The 18,791-nt window shown below is 44.7% G+C and overlaps 1 protein-coding gene across 1 annotated transcript in view; it reads left to right on the forward strand.

The window, feature by feature from the left end:
• The window catches only part of LOC110534535 (FRAS1-related extracellular matrix protein 2), a 52,057-nt gene extending 33,336 nt beyond the window's left edge, over positions 1–18,721 (forward strand). Inside the window, exons 8-24 of the mRNA XM_021619425.2 lie at positions 593–802; positions 2,368–2,565; positions 2,821–2,985; positions 3,188–3,370; positions 6,512–6,642; positions 7,611–7,769; positions 8,186–8,489; positions 8,668–8,799; positions 9,015–9,346; positions 9,622–9,814; positions 10,128–10,232; positions 10,716–10,843; positions 11,273–11,407; positions 11,640–11,766; positions 15,599–15,786; positions 16,247–16,393; positions 16,658–18,721. Of these exons, the coding sequence (XP_021475100.2) occupies positions 593–802; positions 2,368–2,565; positions 2,821–2,985; positions 3,188–3,370; positions 6,512–6,642; positions 7,611–7,769; positions 8,186–8,489; positions 8,668–8,799; positions 9,015–9,346; positions 9,622–9,814; positions 10,128–10,232; positions 10,716–10,843; positions 11,273–11,407; positions 11,640–11,766; positions 15,599–15,786; positions 16,247–16,393; positions 16,658–17,260 (3,440 nt within the window). The 3' untranslated portion in view covers positions 17,261–18,721. The remainder of the gene's footprint in view (positions 1–592; positions 803–2,367; positions 2,566–2,820; positions 2,986–3,187; positions 3,371–6,511; positions 6,643–7,610; positions 7,770–8,185; positions 8,490–8,667; positions 8,800–9,014; positions 9,347–9,621; positions 9,815–10,127; positions 10,233–10,715; positions 10,844–11,272; positions 11,408–11,639; positions 11,767–15,598; positions 15,787–16,246; positions 16,394–16,657) is intronic.
• The last annotated feature ends 70 nt before the right edge of the window (positions 18,722–18,791 follow it).

The following is an 18,791-nucleotide window of genomic DNA, read 5'->3' on the forward strand; positions in this document are numbered from 1 at the left end:
CATCATGCTTTGGGAATGTTTTTCATCGACAGGGACTGGGAAACTGGTCAAAATTGAAGGAATGATGGATGGCGCTAAATACAGGGAAATTCTTGAGGGAAACCTGTTTCAGTCTTCCAGAGATTTGAGACTGGGACGGAGGTTCACCTTCCAGCAGGACAATGACCCTAAGCATACTTCGTGTTTGTTTCATAATAAAAAATATTTTGTATCTTCAAAGTGGTAGGCATGTTGTGTAAATCAAATGATACAACCCCCCCCCCCCCCCCCCAAAAAAAAATAATATTTTAATTCTAGGTTGTAAGGCAACAAAATAGGAAAATGGCAAGGGGGTGAATTCTTTCGCAAGCCACTGTATGTGTCACAGCATGTACAATTCCCCTGGAGTCCCTCAATCTCTGTTTTCACATTATTCACAATCTCTCTATCAGTGTAATTACACAGAATTCTCAATCGTTCCTAATATTTCTCAAACAATCCGGTGTCATCTCTTTCTCTGTTATGGTAGTATTCCAATGCCCTTACTGACTCTCTCTCCATAAAGATACATGTGTAATGTACTATTTCTATGTTCCCCGTGTCCCCCTGCCAGCCGGCCTGGACTACGTGGGCATCAGCCGTAACCTGGACTTTGCCCCCGGGGTGACCATGCAGACATTCAGAGTGACCATCCTGGATGACCTGGGTCAGCCGGAGCTGGAGGGGCCGGAAACCTTTGACCTGGTGCTGAGGATGCCCATGAACGCTGTGCTGGGAGAGCCCAGCAAGACCATCATCACTATTAATGATACTGTTACTGACCGTGAGTTATACACACTCTGTAACACATCCCCACACATGTAGATATATAGCCCCCAGCAAGACCACCATCACTATTAATGATACTGTTACTGACCGTGAGTTATACACACTCTGTAACACATCCCCACACATATACATATATAGCCCCCACCATCACTATTAATGATACTGTCACTATGAATTATACAGACACACACACTTTTTCACACACTGTTTTAGTGTTAACCACTGTTTTAGCTCTAACATAACCACTGTTTTAGTGTTAACCACTGTTTTAGCGCTAACATAACCACTGTTTTAGTGTTAACCACTGTTTTAGCTCTAGCATAACCACTGTTTTAGTGTTAGCGTAACCACTGTTTTAGTGTTAGCATAACCACTGTTTTAGCATTAACATAACCACTGTTTTAGCGTTAACATAACCACTGTTTTAGTGTTAGCATAACCACTGTTTTAGCTCGAACATAACCACTGTTTTAGCGTTAACATAACCACTGTTTTAGCGTTAACATAACCACTGTTTTTTGGCGTTAACATAACCACTGTTTTAGTGTTAACCACTGTTTTAGCTCTAACATAACCACTGTTTTAGCGTTAACATAACCACTGTTTTAGTGTTAGCATAACCACTGTTTTAGCTCTAACATAACCACTGTTTTAGTGTTAACCACTGTTTTAGCTCTAACATAACCACTGTTTTAGCTCTAACATAACCACTGTTTTAGTGTTAACCACTGTTTTAGCTCTAACATAACCACTGTTTTAGCTCTAACATAACCACTGTTTTAGCTCTAACATAACCACTGTTTTAGCGTTAACATAACCACTGTTTTAGTGTTAGCATAACCACTGTTTTAGTGTTAGCATAACCACTGTTTTAGCTCTAACATAACCACTGTTTTAGTGTTAACCACTGTTTTAGCTCTAACATAACCACTGTTTTAGCTCTAACATAACCACTGTTTTAGTGTTAACCACTGTTTTAGCTCTAACATAACCACTGTTTTAGCGTTAACATAACCACTGTTTTAGTGTTAGCATAACCACTGTTTTAGCTCTAACATAACCACTGTTTTAGCGTTAACATAACCACTGTTTTAGTGTTAGCATAACCACTGTTTTAGCTCTAACATAACCACTGTTTTAGCGCTAACATAACCACTGTTTTAGCGCTAACATAACCACTGTTTTGGCGTTAACATAACCACTGTTTTAGCGTTAACATAACCACTGTTTTAGCGTTAACATAACCACTGTTTTAGCGTTAACCACTGTTTTAGCGTTAAACACTGTTTTAGAGTTAACATAACCAATGTTTTAGCGTTAACATAACCACTGCTTTTTAGCTTTTCTCCTTGTATGAATTGTTTGTGTTTTGTTATCCATATAAAAGTAGCTTTGAGATGATTGTCTAAGGCACATTTAGTCAGTGAGCAATGAGAAATTTAAACTATGCTCCCTATGCAGAAGCCATGAAAATGATATTGAGCTACTAGAAAACCACAGTATTGATAAGTAGTATTCTGTTCTCTTCAGAGCCTAATTCAAATCTACTTATCATTCCAGTGCCCAAGGTTCAGTTCAAGGATGCTGCCTATAAGGTGGATGAGGCGGACGGGGAGATGAAGGCCGTAGTGTATCGTAGTGGAGACATCAGTCACAGGTCTACGGTGCGCTGCTACACCCGCCAGGGCTCTGCTCAGGTCATGATGGATTATGATGAGAGGCCCAACACGGACGGGTCACTCATCACCTTCTTCCCAGGTAACCCCAGTCTCTCTCTCTCTCTGTTTCTGTCTCTCTCTCCCTCCTCTATCCTTCTCTCCCTCTTCACCCCCTCTCTCTCTCCCTTCTCTTACTCTCTCTCTCTCTCTCCCTTCCTCTCACTCCCTCTATCTCTCTCCCTCCTTCCCTAGCTCTACCCCTTCTCTCTCTCAATGTATTTTTATATGCCAACCCCCCATATCCTCATATTTCTATGTGTTAACGTTGTGTTCCCCCTGTCCGTCTGTCCCACAGGGGAGAGTGAGAAGGAGTGTGTGGTGAACCTGGTGGATGATAACCTATACGAGGAGGACGAAGAGTTCCGTCTGGTCCTGGGAACGCCCAAGAGCAAGTCACCCTTCGGAGCCTCCACAGGGGAACAGAGCGAGGCGGTGGTCACCATTACTGACGAGAAAGACAGTAAGCTTTACCCAAGGAACACGGAGAGATATCTACCACACCGAACATCGGGCTACATTGTATTGATCTATCTAACAAAGTATTACAAATTAAATGCCAAAACACTCTGTTTAATGAATTATTTGATTCAGTCTCTAGAGAGTTAGAGTCAGTAGTTTGTTCTGTTTTGTATCAGGAGTCTAACCGGATTCTCTCTCCTCAGAGCCCGTCATTCGTTTCAGTGAGATAAAGTACAGTGTACGGGAGCCCCAGATCCAGGGGGAGACAGCCGTGGTGAAGATCCCTATCCTGAGGCTAGGAGACACCTCCAAGGTCTCCCTGGTCAGGGTCCACACCAAGGATGGGTCAGCTACCTCTGGAGAGGACTACAACCCACTGTCGGAGGGTGAGTCCTACCATTAAGTTATCATATAATTTAATCATGTAACACAGACATAACTAACCCTAACGTCCGGAGAGGACTACAACCTGCTGTCGGAGGGTGAGTCCTACCATTAAGTTATCATATAATTTAATCATGTAACACAGACATAACTAACCCTAACGTCCGGAGAGGACTACAACCTGCTGTCGGAGGGTGAGTCCTACCATTAAGTTATCATATAATTTAATCATGTAACACAGACATAACTAACCCTAACGTCCGGAGAGGACTACAACCTGCTGTCGGAGGGTGAGTCCTACCATTAAGTTATCATATAATTTAATCATGTAACACAGACATAACTAACCCTAACGTCCGGAGAGGACTACAACCTGCTGTCGGAGGGTGAGTCCTACCATTAAGTTATCATATAGTTTAATCATGTAACACAGACATAACTAACCCTAACGTCCGGAGAGGACTACAACCTGCTGTCGGAGGGTGAGTCCTACCATTAAGTTATCATATAATTTAATCATGTAACACAGACATAACTAACCCTAACGTCCGGAGAGGACTACAACCTGCTGTCGGAGGGTGAGTCCTACCATTAAGTTATCATATAATTTAATCATGTAACACAGACATAACTAACCTTAACGTCCGGAGAGGACTACAACCTGCTGTCGGAGGGTGAGTCCTACCATTAAGTTATCATATAATTTAATCATGTAACACAGACATAACTAACCCTAACGTCCGGAGAGGACTACAACCTGCTGTCGGAGGGTGAGTCCTACCATTAAGTTATCATATAATTTAATCATGTAACACAGACATAACTAACCCTAACGTCCGGAGAGGACTACAACCTGCTGTCGGAGGGTGAGTCCTACCATTAAGTTATCATATAATTTAATCATGTAACACAGACATAACTAACCCTAACGTCCGGAGAGGACTACAACCTGCTGTCGGAGGGTGAGTCCTACCATTAAGTTATCATATAATTTAATCATGTAACACAGACATAACTAACCCTAACGTCCGGAGAGGACTACAACCTGCTGTCGGAGGGTGAGTCCTACCATTAAGTTATCATATAATTTAATCATGTAACACAGACATAACTAACCCTAACGTCCGGAGAGGACTACAACCTGCTGTCGGAGGGTGAGTCCTACCATTAAGTTATCATATAGTTTAATCATGTAACACAGACATAACTAACCCTAACGTCCGGAGAGGACTACAACCTGCTGTCGGAGGGTGAGTCCTACCATTAAGTTATCATATAATTTAATCATGTAACACAGACATAACTAACCCTAACGTCCGGAGAGGACTACAACCTGCTGTCGGAGGGTGAGTCCTACCATTAAGTTATCATATAATTTAATCATGTAACACAGACATAACTAACCTTAACGTCCGGAGAGGACTACAACCTGCTGTCGGAGGGTGAGTCCTACCATTAAGTTATCATATAATTTAATCATGTAACACAGACATAACTAACCCTAACGTCCGGAGAGGACTACAACCTGCTGTCGGAGGGTGAGTCCTACCATTAAGTTATCATATAATTTAATCATGTAACACAGACATAACTAACCCTAACGTCCGGAGAGGACTACAACCTGCTGTCGGAGGGTGAGTCCTACCATTAAGTTATCATATAATTTAATCATGTAACACAGACATAACTAACCCTAACGTCCGGAGAGGACTACAACCTGCTGTCGGAGGGTGAGTCCTACCATTAAGTTATCATATAGTTTAATCATGTAACACAGACATAACTAACCCTAACGTCCGGAGAGGACTACAACCTGCTGTCGGAGGGTGAGTCCTACTATTAAGTTATCATATAATTTAATCATGTAACACAGACATAACTAACCCTAACGTCCAGAGAGGACTACAACCTGCTGTCGGAGGGTGAGTCCTACTATTAAGTTATCATATAATTTAATCATGTAACACAGACATAACTAACCCTAACGTCCAGAGAGGACTACAACCTGCTGTCGGAGGGTGAGTCCTACCATTAAGTTATCATATAATTTAATCATGTAACACAGACATAACTAACCCTAACGTCCAGAGAGGACTACAACCTGCTGTCGGAGGGTGAGTCCTACCATTAAGTTATCATATAATTTAATCATGTAACACAGACATAACTAACCTTAACGTCCGGAGAGGACTACAACCTGCTGTCGGAGGGTGAGTCCTACCATTAAGTTATCATATAGTTTAATCATGTAACACAGACATAACTAACCTTAACGTCCGGAGAGGACTACAACCTGCTGTCGGAGGGTGAGTCCTACCATTAAGTTATCATATAGTTTAATCATGTAACACAGACATAACTAACCCTAACGTCCGGAGAGGACTACAACCTGCTGTCGGAGGGTGAGTCCTACCATTAAGTTATCATATAGTTTAATCATGTAACACAGACATAACTAACCTTAACGTCCGGAGAGGACTACAACCTGCTGTCGGAGGGTGAGTACACATACAGGAACTGTAGTCTATGTTCCATTATCCACTCTAACATCCTTCTTAGATTGTCCAAAACATTGCTTCATTCTAAGTGGGATGCTAGTATGGGCGTTAGAACAGAACCATATGAGAGAAGGGCCTTACCACAGTAACAGAATGATGCTGAGACTCAGATTTGACGCTTTAAAATGGATGTCAAAGAAAAAAACAATGATTGCAAAGTAAAATAAACCATACGACTCTATGCACAAGGACGACATTTAACAATGTCCACTGAACATTTGACAAAAACACATTTAGTTGAAGAAACAGCACATACCGTCATTCTGTTACCAAACTTTGCATCTGCACTGTTCTTCAAGTAAGTTAGTTTTTTTGTGAAATTTTCAGTGTAAATTGTTAAAAGTAGTCATTGTCAGAGTGTTGTATGGTTTGTTTAACTTTGCAATGATATGTTTCCTGTTTGACATACATTTTAAATTCTCAGCATTAATCTGTTTTCTGTCACCGTAGGATTGCCCCTATACATTGTTGTCATACTGTGATGGGCATCGTCGTGTATAACCCATTCACACCAAAAACGACCTGATACATTTTTAATAGAGATCCTTATTAAGCTCTTGTTTAACCTTGTGTGTGTCTCTCAAGATGTGGAGTTCAAGGAGGGTGAGACAGAACACTTTGTGGAGGTGCAGATCCTGTATGACGGCCAGAGAGAGATGAGAGAAGCCTTCGTCGTCCACATGAAACCTGATGAGTACATGGTCGCAGAGATGCAGGTAAGACTGAGGGCATGGGATCACACGCACGCACGCACGCACGCACACACTTTATGCATTTATTTAACCCTTATTTTACCAGGTCAGTTGACTGAGAACACATTCTCATTTACAGCAACGACCTGGGTAATAGTTACAGGTGAGATGAATGTGCCAATTGGAAGCTGGGGATGATTAGGTGACCATGATGGTATGAGGGCCAGATTGGGAATTTAGCCAGGACACCAGGGTTAACACCCCTACTCTTACGATAAATGCCATGGGATCTTTAGTGACCACAGAGAGTCAGGACACGGTTTAACGTCCCATCCGAAAGATGGCACCCTACACAGGGCAATGTCCCCAATCATTGCCCTGGGGCATTGGGATCTTCTTCATTTTAGACCAGAGGAAAAAGTGCCTCCTACTGGCCCTCCAACACCACTTCCAGCAGAATCTGGTCTCCCATCCAGGACCAACCCTTCTTAGCTTCAGAGGCAAGCCAGCAGTGAGATGCAGGGTGGTATGCTGCTGACACCCACCTAGATCACCCACCGAGACACACACACACCATATAAATACCCTCAGCAGGTCTCAGGGCATGCACACACACACTTGAATACACAAATAGCCAGGCAGCAGCTGCCACTGTCAGCGGCCCCAGCACCCAAATCACCAGCTATTATAAAACGACATCCTGGTTGAGTCCATGCTATGAGAATGTCCCTCAAGTCAACCCACAGAGCAGTGTGACCTACAAACACAGCTATGTGGCATCCCAGACATGTACTGTACCATACCACTAACCTGACACAAATAATGCTAGAGGTATACGCTCACTTTAACTCTCTTTTCTCCTTTGGTGTTACAAATATGCTGTTCTAAGGAGGACTCCACCTTCTCAAACGTCCAAGTTTACAATGTAGAACACCATAATGTGTACTATACCCATGGAATGGTGTTTTGAATCTCTCTCTCCCGTTCATCAGATGAGTAAGGCAATTGTGTACATTGAGGAGATGGACAGCGTGGCAGACGTCACCTTCCCGGCTGTGCCTACTGTGGTGTCCCTGCTAATGTACGATGACACGGCCCGCGCCAGGGACAACCCTCACCCCTCTACTGGCTACCCCATCGTCTGTGTGACGGTGAGTGGTGGCCACTGGGCCTAGACACAAACACACGCAGAATGCAACCCCCTAGACACACAGACACACACACCTTATATCCAGGTGTTTAAACATGTAAAGCTAAGCTAGCGACAAGGCAGGAATACTTTCATCCAGTCCAGAAAGCCGAGGCTTCAAACTGAAGGTCTTTGTGTTTCATGGTTTCAAAACCTGTTGTTTAAGTGGAAAATCAAAATGCTTTCTCCAGTTCTGACTAAATCCTAAACATGAGACCCTTTCACCGGCATAACAAATGTACACGTGTCTTCTCAAATACATATTACCGATATACCATTGCATATAGCCTCGTAAAGCGCGGTTTACAAGACGACTGTGTATCGTCCTATTACATATGCCATAATCTCACGTATCTGTGGCCCCTCCCTCACCTGCAGGCCTGCAACCCCAAATACCACGACTTTGACAAGACGGGCTCCATCTGCACGGCGGAGAGCATCAACGACACCCTGACCCAGTACCGCTGGCTGGTCAGCGCCCCCAGCGGGTCGGACGGGGTCACCTCGCCCCTGAGAGAGGTGGACACCAACACCTTCTTCACCAACACTAAGTCCATCACCCTGGACTCCATCTACTTCCAGGCTGGGTCGAGAGTCCAGTGTGCTGCCCGGGCGTTCAATACGAACGGGGATGCTGGTCTGGAGCTGTCCAGTCCCATCATGGTGGTCAGCAGGGAGGAGGGTGAGTGGAGACTGGGAGGGGGAGGGGGGTGACTTCAGAGTTCAGTGACATCAACCGTCATGACTGTTGATGACATTTGTTATATGTCCTTATTAGGACAGAGTTACGTAGGCCTTGCGATGGAGAGTTCAAGGATGATTGTCTATCCGACAATAATATGTCTCGTGTGTCTGTGTAGGTCTGTGTCAACCACGTATCTCTGGCACGGTGGGAGCTGAGCCCTTCTCTGCTAAGATCCGCTACACCGGCCCTGACGACCCTGACTTCCCCAACCTCATCAAACTCACTGTCAACATGCCGCACATGGACGGTGAGTAACAGGCTCTGTCATGTCCTTACCTACTGGTCTAGAGTCAGTTTGATTGTTTAGCTAACGATCGATGACAATAGGACTGAGGTAGAAAGAACTGATTCAAGATCAGTTGTCAATGGTAAAAAGTTACCAGATCATTAAAAGATTTATAAATGTTGCAATGGATTGATGATGTATTGAAACCGTCTCTCTCTCACCCCTCTTCTCCTCAGGCATGTTACCGGTCATCTCTACTCGGCCCCTGTCCAACTTCGAGCTGACCCTGTCTCCGGACGGCACGCGCGTGGGTAACCACCGCTGCTCCAACCTACTGGACTTCAACGAGATCCAGACGGGCCACGGCTTCATCACCGACGCCACCAAGAACCCTGAGATCATCGGCGAGACATCGCCCTACCAGTACAGCGCCGACATGCGCTCCACCAACAGCCTGAGATTCTACAGGAACCTGAATCTGGAGGCTTGTCTGTGGGAGTTTAATAGTTACTACGACATGTCTGAGCTGCTCACCACCTGTGGAGGTTCTATCGGGACAGATGGACAGGTACTGAGAGAGACATACACACATATGCACTGATGCAAAAACACACACACACACACACAAACTGACAAGTCTGCTGTCGTAGTTTTTTCAGTAATCTGTCAAGTTGAAAGTAGACATTTTGAAATTCCCCCTGTGTTAAATTCCCTCTATGTGACCTTTCATGCTTGAATGCTCTGAAGTGTTCCTATCCTTCTGTTTTGTACTGTGGTATATGCTGATCCAGGTACAGTTGAAGGTGACCCTGACTATGTATCGCTGTGTTGCTCTTCCTCTAGGTGCTGAACCTGGTCCAGTCCTATGTGACTCTGCGTGTGCCTCTCTATGTGTCCTACGTCTTCCACTCCCCCGTCGCTGTGGGAGGATGGCAGCACTTTGACCTGCAGTCAGAGCTCAAGCTCACCTTTGTGTACGACACCGCCATCTTGTGGCAGGACGGAATCGGCAGCCCTCCGGAGGCTGAACTACAAGGTACAGCCAATTCGGCCCACTGTTGGCTATTTTAAGTACTAAAGTGAGGTGGATGACTTGCAGTATTACTCTGTTAATACCTGTATAATTAATAGTCTGCAGGCACATTTGATTAGAATCTCCGAGCTGATGAGGTGAACATCTGTCAATGTGCCCTTGAGCAAGGCACTTACCCCTAATTGCTCCTGTAAGTCACTCTGGATAAGAGTGTCTGCTAAATTACTAAAATGTAAATAGTGTCATATGCATTATTTCACCAGTGAATGATAGAGGTGGACAATAACCCTTGTTTGATGTAACTGTGTCCCTATAGGATCCATGTACCCCACCAGCATGAGGATCAACGAGGAGGGACGTCTGGTGGTCAACTTCAAGACTGAGGCCCGCTTCAGAGGACAGTTTGTCATGTCCCACCCAGGTATTACGCATGCACGCACGCACACACACACACACACACACACACACACACACACACACACACACACACACACACACACACACACACACACACACACACACACACACACACACACACACACACACACACACACACACACACACACACACACACACACACACACGATAGGGTGATTGTATAGCTTTCTCTCCTATTGGGTTACACTGTGACCCAGATCCTGTACCGCTATTAGAATGGAACCGTCCTTAAGGGTTGTTCTGCCAAATGTCAACATGACATTACCCCTTTCAGTAAGAATAAAACTACCGTCAACAACGTCAAATGTGTAAACCTTACAACGAGGTGCGACATACAGTCTACAGTACAACGCCGGTCTTAGGATGTTGTGTTCATGTATGCCCTTTGTCAGACACATCAAGCAAAGAAACGCTCAACAGAAGTGTACGTGTGAGACTAAAGAGAGGATTGACTGTGTGTTTCCAGGAACCACTCTGTCGTCCATGGTGATGTGTGCTGACCTCTCTGGCCTAACCTTCACCCTGGCCCTGATCAGGACTGAGCCCACCTACAACCAGCCCATGCAGCAGTGGAGCTTCGTCTCTGACTTCGCTGTGAGCTGCCATCTTGATCATTGTCTGTCTTAGAGGTAGACTCAGCGATATGACGTGGCCACGAGCTGCACCGTAGATATTGCGATGAGCGAGAGACAAGACTTCACTGTCACACACAGTATCTGCTTATGTGCACCGGTTTAATTCACGCTGTCAGAGCGTGGTAGATACAGGACCAAAACAGCACAGCGCTCTTAGTTGTTGAGGAAATGGACCCACTATGCTGTTTACTTTGTGTACCTACGTCATATCGCTGAGTCTACCTTTAACTTTGTATTCTTAGTGTTTGTGCTGAAGCAAACTGGTAGATGGTAATGACAGAAGACTAGGGTTAGCTTTAGCAGCACGTACAGTATGGATACCAGACCAGCAGTAACTACCTTAAATGGTTGGTTTGTTTTAAAGTTGTTTTAATGATGTCGTCTGTAGGTGCGGGACTACTCTGGCACGTACACAGTGAAGATGATCCCCTGCAGTGCCTCTCCCAATGGGGAGTTCAGCATTCCCCCTGTGTGTCACCCACGAGAACCCCTCACCTTCCACATGGACATCCGCTTCCAGCAGGTCACCACCACCACCACTGCATACCCACAGTCTCTGGCAGACTAGCATACCCAAGACGCTAGAATCAAGAGGAAACTTTGTCATTCACCAATGCTGATTTGTCTTGGTGTTGTATGAGGCTAAAAAGATAATAGTAGCACATACTTATTGATTAAATACATTGAACCAAACGTTTAAATCTTATTAACTCTCTTGGTGCCTGTGTTTGACCTTTGCCCTCTGACCACCCCAGGTGAGTGACCCGGTGGCAGCTGAGTTCAGTCTGAACACCCAGATGTTCCTGCTGTCCAAGAGGGAGCTGTGGCTGTCAGACGGATCCATGGGCTTCGGAGAGAGCACCGACACAGCCTTCTCAGAGGGTACTGGACTACTACTGACACCTAGTGGACACTCTAGGAACCATTTGTCAATATATAGATAGATACACCACTAGTCAACACATAGATATATACAACACTAGTCAACATTTAGATATATACACCACTAGTCAACATATAGATAGATAGATACACCACTAGTCAACATATAGATATGTACACCACTAGTGTCGTGACGTTGTATTAGTTAATGTGACGACTGTTGTTCATCGAATTATTAAAAGTTTCTAATTGCGTGATTAACTGAATCAAGTAATTATTAACTCATTAACCTGGGGCACCATGGGAAAACTAGTTTTTATTGAGTTTCTATTTCCCAAATTATCTCAAAGAATATCAGAATATCGATTTTACAACAGCCGCTAATTAAACAGTTACCTCTACCAATCTCGTTCTGAACGTTGTATAGCCCGTGAATCTGCACGGACCCGGGTCTCACCAATGAGTTCCTACCACACCAATATTAGTTGAATATTTATTTCCTAGAAAGCTAAAATGATGATTAAAGATACACATAGACAAAACACATTATAGGCTATTGATTAGAACTTAGTATAACGGGCCAACACACTATGGCACGTGTTGCCCACAATGGGGATTTCAAAGAGAGAGAGAAAAAAGAAAGTACACGAGAGAAATACAGTGCCTTGCGAAAGTATTCGGCCCCCTTGAACTTTGCGACCTTTTGACACATTTCAGGCTTCAAACATAAAGATATAAAACTGTATTTTTTTGTGAAGAATCAACAACAAGTGGGACACAATCATGAAGTGGAACGACATTTATTGGATATTTCAAACTTTTTTAACAAATCAAAAACTGAAAAATTGGGCGTGCAAAATTATTCAGCCCCCTTAAGTTAATACTTTGTAGCGCCACCTTTTGCTGCGATTACAGCTGTAAGTCGCTTGGGGTATGTCTCTATCAGTTTTGCACATCGAGAGACTGACATTTTTTCCCATTCCTCCTTGCAAAACAGCTCGAGCTCAGTGAGGTTGGATGGAGAGCATTTGTGAACAGCAGTTTTCAGTTCTTTCCACAGATTCTCGATTGGATTCAGGTCTGGACTTTGACTTGGCCATTCTAACACCTGGATATGTTTATTTTTGAACCATTCCATTGTAGATTTTGCTTTATGTTTTGGATCATTGTCTTGTTGGAAGACAAATCTCCGTCCCAGTCTCAGGTCTTTTGCAGACTCCATCAGGTTTTCTTCCAGAATGGTCCTGTGTTTGGCTCCATCCATCTTCCCATCAATTTTAACCATCTTCCCTGTCCCTGCTGAAGAAAAGCATGCCCAAACCATGATGCTGCCACCACCATGTTTGACAGTGGGGATGGTGTGTTCAGCTGTGTTGCTTTTACGCCAAACATAACGTTTTGCATTGTTGCCAAAAAGTTCAATTTTGGTTTCATCTGACCAGAGCACCTTCTTCCACATGTTTGGTGTGTCTCCCAGGTGGCTTGTGGCAAACTTTAAACGACACTTTTTATGGATATCTTTAAGAAATGGCTTTCTTCTTGCCACTCTTCCATAAAGGCCAGATTTGTGCAATATACGACTGATTGTTGTCCTATGGACAGAGTCTCCCACCTCAGCTGCAGTTCATCCAGAGTGATCATGGGCCTCTTGGCTGCATCTCTGATCAGTCTTCTCCTTGTATGAGCTGAAAGTTTAGAGGGACGGCCAGGTCTTGGTAGATGCACTGCAATGCAGTGGTCTGATACTCCTTCCATTTCAATATTATCGCTTGCACAGTGCTCCTTGGGATGTTTAAAGCTTGGGAAATCTTTTTGTATCCAAATCCGGCTTTAAACTTCTTCGCAACAGTATCTTGGACCTGCCTGGTGTGTTCCTTGTTCTTCATGATGCTCTCTGCGCTTTTAACGGACCTCTGAGACTATCACAGTGCAGGTGCATTTATACGGAGACTTGATTACACACAGGTGGATTGTATTTATCATCATTAGTCATTTAGGTCAACATTGGATGATTCAGAGATCCTCACTGAACTTCTGGAGAGAGTTTGCTGCACTGAAAGTAAAGGGGCTGAATAATTTTGCACATGGGTCAGAATATAATGATGTAATTACGTGGGGAAGTTCTCTGTGGATTCTCCACGTGGACCGTTCAGGCTGCTCAATGATGCACTTCTCCGGTGCACCTCTCTGGTCGTCCTCACGATGTCAGGGTCCTTTTGGCTTAGGAGTCTGTTCCCTCACCCTTGCTCTGGATGGGGTCTTCTGAGGACAGACAGCTCTGTAGCTCAGAGCTCACAGCATTGGAATGAAACCGTTTAGATACCACGATTCGATGGAATTGGACGCTAGCTGGTCCGGCTTGAATTCACCCGCTTAGACACAGCTACTTATCCGTAGCTTGGGAAGAAAAATATTTATTTGTCTTCAAACTTGTGTTGCGTTGACTTTTTAGACCTTGGCTGCAGCTTGGGTCACGTAGTCCTATCTGTAAATTCTTTACTCACAGGTTTTATACCCTTGGGTCAGAAGTGGGCTTAACCGCCTTTAGGGCAATTCTCTGGGCGTACCAAGTTATGAGGCAAGGTCTAGATATTACTCAAATCCAATTTTAGACAACTAACTTCACATTTCATCTTTACCAAAACATTCCTTTTGATTTGGACATTTTCCACACAACGTACAATGTATAAACATCAAACATATACTAGGAAAACTCTTCACGTTACAATGTTTTCATAATAACGTTATCTATTAACCCATCTATTAACCTAATAACAAAACAAAAATGACATACATTTTCATATTCCATCTATCGTCACAACCACCATTGTGGCTGACGGAAATCATTGTTCCAAAGTCCCTTTATTTCATGTTTAATGTTCTGAGGCTGGTTCTCCATAGTAACAGGACAAAGGAATTTGTCTGTGGCCTGAGATTTACCAGGGGTGTGAGGGGTCATAAAACCCCCACATCTTCAGACCCCTAGATCTCTCCCCCTCTGTTGGGGTTGAGAGATAATCTGTATGGTTGTGGTCTCCTGTAACCTGACCTGATCAGGACAGTCATGACACTAGTCAACATATAGATATATACACCACCAGTCAACATATAGATAGATACACCATTAGTCAACATACCTGCTCTTTCCATGACATAGACTGCACAGGTGAATCCAGGTGAAAGCTATGATCCCTTATAGATGTCACTTGTTAAATCCACTCAGTGTAGATGAAGGAGAGGAGACAGGTTAAATAAGGATATTTAAGCATTGAGATAATTGACACATGGATTGTGTATAAGTGCCATTCAGAGGGTGAATGGGCAAGACAAAATATTGAAGTGCCTTTGAACGGGGTATGGTAGTATGTGCCAGGCGCACCGGTTTGAGTGTCAACAACTGCAACACTGCTGGGATTTTTCACGCTCAATAGTTTGTGCATCAAGAATGGTCCACCACCAAAAGGACCTCCAGCCAACTTGACACAGCTGTGGGAAGCACTGGAGTCAACATGGGTCAGCATCCCTGTGGAACACTTTGGACACCTTGTAGAGTCCATACACCTGACAAATTGAGGCTGTTCTGAGGGCAAAAGGGGTGCAACTCAATATTAGAAAGGTGTTCCTAATGTTTTGTCCACTCAGTGTACATTATTAGCTGTTTTATCTTATAGAACTCACACAGCTTTCTGTCTAACTGCTTTCTGAGTTTGAATGTAAAGATAATATTTAACAGTCTAATAACCATTTAATGAAGCTTTCAGTGCTTGTTGAAGTGTCACAGAGCAATGGGACACCACCCTCCTCTAATCTCTCCCTCCATCCCCCTCTCCAGGCTCCTCTATCTACGGCCGTGTGATGGTGGACCCAGTCCAGAACCTGGGTGACTCCTTCTCCTGCAGTATAGAGAAGGTGTTCCTGTGTACAGGAGCTGACGGTTACGTCCCCAAGTACAACCCCACCAACAAGGAGTATGGCTGCCTGGCCGACGCACCTTCACTGCTCTACAGATTCAAGATCCTGGTGCGTACGGCAATCACTTAACACATGATGCCTCCACTCAGGGGGAGATTCCTCTGGAGTTTTGTTATGGTCACTTTGAATGCAGTTTGGTCAGTTTTGCTATATTTATTAATTCATTCACAAGTCATTTCTTGCTTCAACCATCTACAACCATTTGTGTTCTTGACATCTCAGTACAGGTGAGCCATGCTGCTGTTAGGCTGTTGAAATACACAGACGATCTTATCCAGAGCGACTTACAGGAGCTATTATGGTTAAGTGCCTTGCTCAAGGGCACGTCGACAGATTTTTCACCTAGTCAGCCACGGTATTCGAACCAGTTACCTTTTGAATGCTGGCCCAAATGCTCTTAACCACTAAGCTACCTCTAATCCATAGACATCCTATACAATATTTCTAAGTTAGGTTCTATCTGTAATGATTTCAGTGGTCTAACCTGTGTGTGTGTTTTCCTCCTCAGGACAAGGCTCAGCCAGAGACCCAGGCCACAGCGTTTGGAGATGTGTTGTTTGGTGCCACTCTGGCCCTGGACACTCCTGGAGGCCTGCCTCTGGTCAGACAGCCTGGTTCAGACGGATTCGCCCTGTCCTCCTCACCTCTCTTCCAGGTCAGCTGACACACACGCGCACGCACCCCCAACCCAGGTATCTTTTGGTTATCACCACGGCAACAGCTTCCAGGAACGACACAATATTTACATCTGGTCTGTAAACTGGGTACCAATGGGAAAATAGTCTCTGTATGGTTTCTGAAATCTGAGTTTGATTACTAGCACAAAAAAACACACACATTTTGTTTGAAATCACACTGAAAGGTATAGGCCAAAGTCTTTATCACTAACCTCAAGCTCCACTGTGTCTGGATGTTCCAGGTGGCTGCAGGTCGGGAGTGGTTCATCCACACCATCTACACTGTCCGCTCCCGAGACAACGCCAACCGTGGCATCGGCAAGCGCAGCCTGGAGTACCACCACAGCCTGTCGTCCGTGGCCGACCCTCAGCCCGACCTCCACACCTCCTCCCTGGGTCGCTACCGTCGTGCCGCCCCCGTTCCGGACCTGGCCCAGGACATCGGCACCGACAACAATCGGGGAACTAACATCCAGCACATCGCTCTGGACCGCACGGACCGCCTGGTGGTGAGCCAGCGCCAGCCATGGGGTGGACGTGACCAGGCTGGGTCGGACCGCGACTCACCCTTCCTGGAGCGCCCCCTCCTGGAGAGCTCCGGCAGGGAGCCTGTGGACACCTCCACCCTGCCCATGCTGGTAGGCCTAGCCGGGTTGATCCTTCTCACCTGCCTGGTGGCCATGGTGGTTATTCTGCTGGTGCGGCGCAAGAGGAAGAACCAGAAGAAGAGCCAGTTCCCTCCCTACTCCACCTCGTCGTGCTCGGCCTACAGCGGAGGGAGTGGAAACAGCAGAGAGGGCATGATGGGTACTGGGAGCAGCAGCTTGGACAGCTCTGAGGTCTAGGCTCATGACTAGAGACAGCCCTCCTACCAACACCATCCCGTCCCTGTGGCCTTCTGATAAGACATTGACAGTTGTCAACGGTTCCACCCTCTACCACTGCGGTGCCGTCTAATGGCTCTATCCAATCCTTACCGCTGAAGCGTTATAGACTGCGTGATAAAAATGCAAAGGTAATTTCCGATTGAGCCGACATATGCGGCGTTTACCGTGAATACAGTCTCCGCTAACTCGGGAACACTGGCTTTCAATTTCAATTGCGCTGTAACACTTGAACTTCAGCAATACGGATTGAATAGAGCCCTAAAACAGGGCTAACCCTGCCTTCTGCTAGCACAGCCAGTTCGTGGGACAGTTGATGTCAGTTGATGTGTGTTGTAGGCCTATAACCAGAGTATGAATGCATGCATGGCTGGCCAAGCCTGGAGAGAAAGTCATGTGAGGATCCATGAACCCTCAATGAAGTGTTTTCACCCCTTTTCCTGTGGTACAACATGGGTTTTAGTCCCCCTCAACAACCCAATTGACAGAAGTCCATTCAGGTATGCTTTAGTTCATGTGTCAAATATTAGGAGTCCCCGAGGGCTGATGTTGTGGAGAATACCCCTTCCAACTATGCTAACTGCCATAGATGAACATCCCAATTCAATCCTAAAACAGTAATGGCATCTCCAGAAGGTAAAAGCAACTAAATGTCCCCCTTGATAGTGCAGAGCAGCTTTGAGACTATTCTGTCCTGTTTTTCTTAAGAGAACTAGCCTATCATGTTATTTTTGTCGTCGGTCGTTCAATCCGTGTCCACTAATATTTGTTTTTTTGAGTGCGAGTTAGAGAGCCAAGTGGGTCGAATGTTGGGTTGTCGGTCCGGTCGAGGCTGGCTGTATCAAACGTGATAAATGTGTGTATTTTCTAATATTGATTGATGCACTGCTATGCTTTACAAGGCCCTCGGTAGTCAGCAGGTGAGCCCACTGCAGCAGAGCACAGACATGGTGCTATTCAATGGGATTGTGACGTTGTCCATTTTAGTCATTCAAGTGCATAAACTATTCATTCAGAATGTTTTTATACATTTTTGTTTCAGGTGAGGTAAAAAAAAAAAAAGTGTTAATAGTATGTGCATATTTTTAACTCTTATAAGTCTGTGTACATACCTGCATGTATAGGATGTTCAAAGTCAACACAGGACAATGCAAACAAGAAAGGTATCAATTATCATACCCTGGTGCAGCTTGAAGAATATGTTAACCCCACATTTGATGCAGTTTCTCAACTGAAGAATGTGACTATCTCGATCTTATGCAAGTGACAGTATAAGTTAATAGGTGCCAACTAGTTACGGTATAGAAATGTGTCTCTGACCAATTTAGATCAAATTGGTGACTTATCAATTTTGTGATAATTTCAATCAATTGTTTGATGTCCTCCAACTTTAACTGCCAAATACAAATGTACTTTTCTGAATGATTTTGGTCCTAGTCTTCACTCAGACTGCTTGTGAACGTCCACTGCTCTTTGTGTGAAAAGCTTTGCA

Source organism: Oncorhynchus mykiss, chromosome 10 (assembly GCF_013265735.2).
Source record: "Oncorhynchus mykiss isolate Arlee chromosome 10, USDA_OmykA_1.1, whole genome shotgun sequence".
Lineage (NCBI taxonomy): Eukaryota > Metazoa > Chordata > Actinopteri > Salmoniformes > Salmonidae > Oncorhynchus > Oncorhynchus mykiss.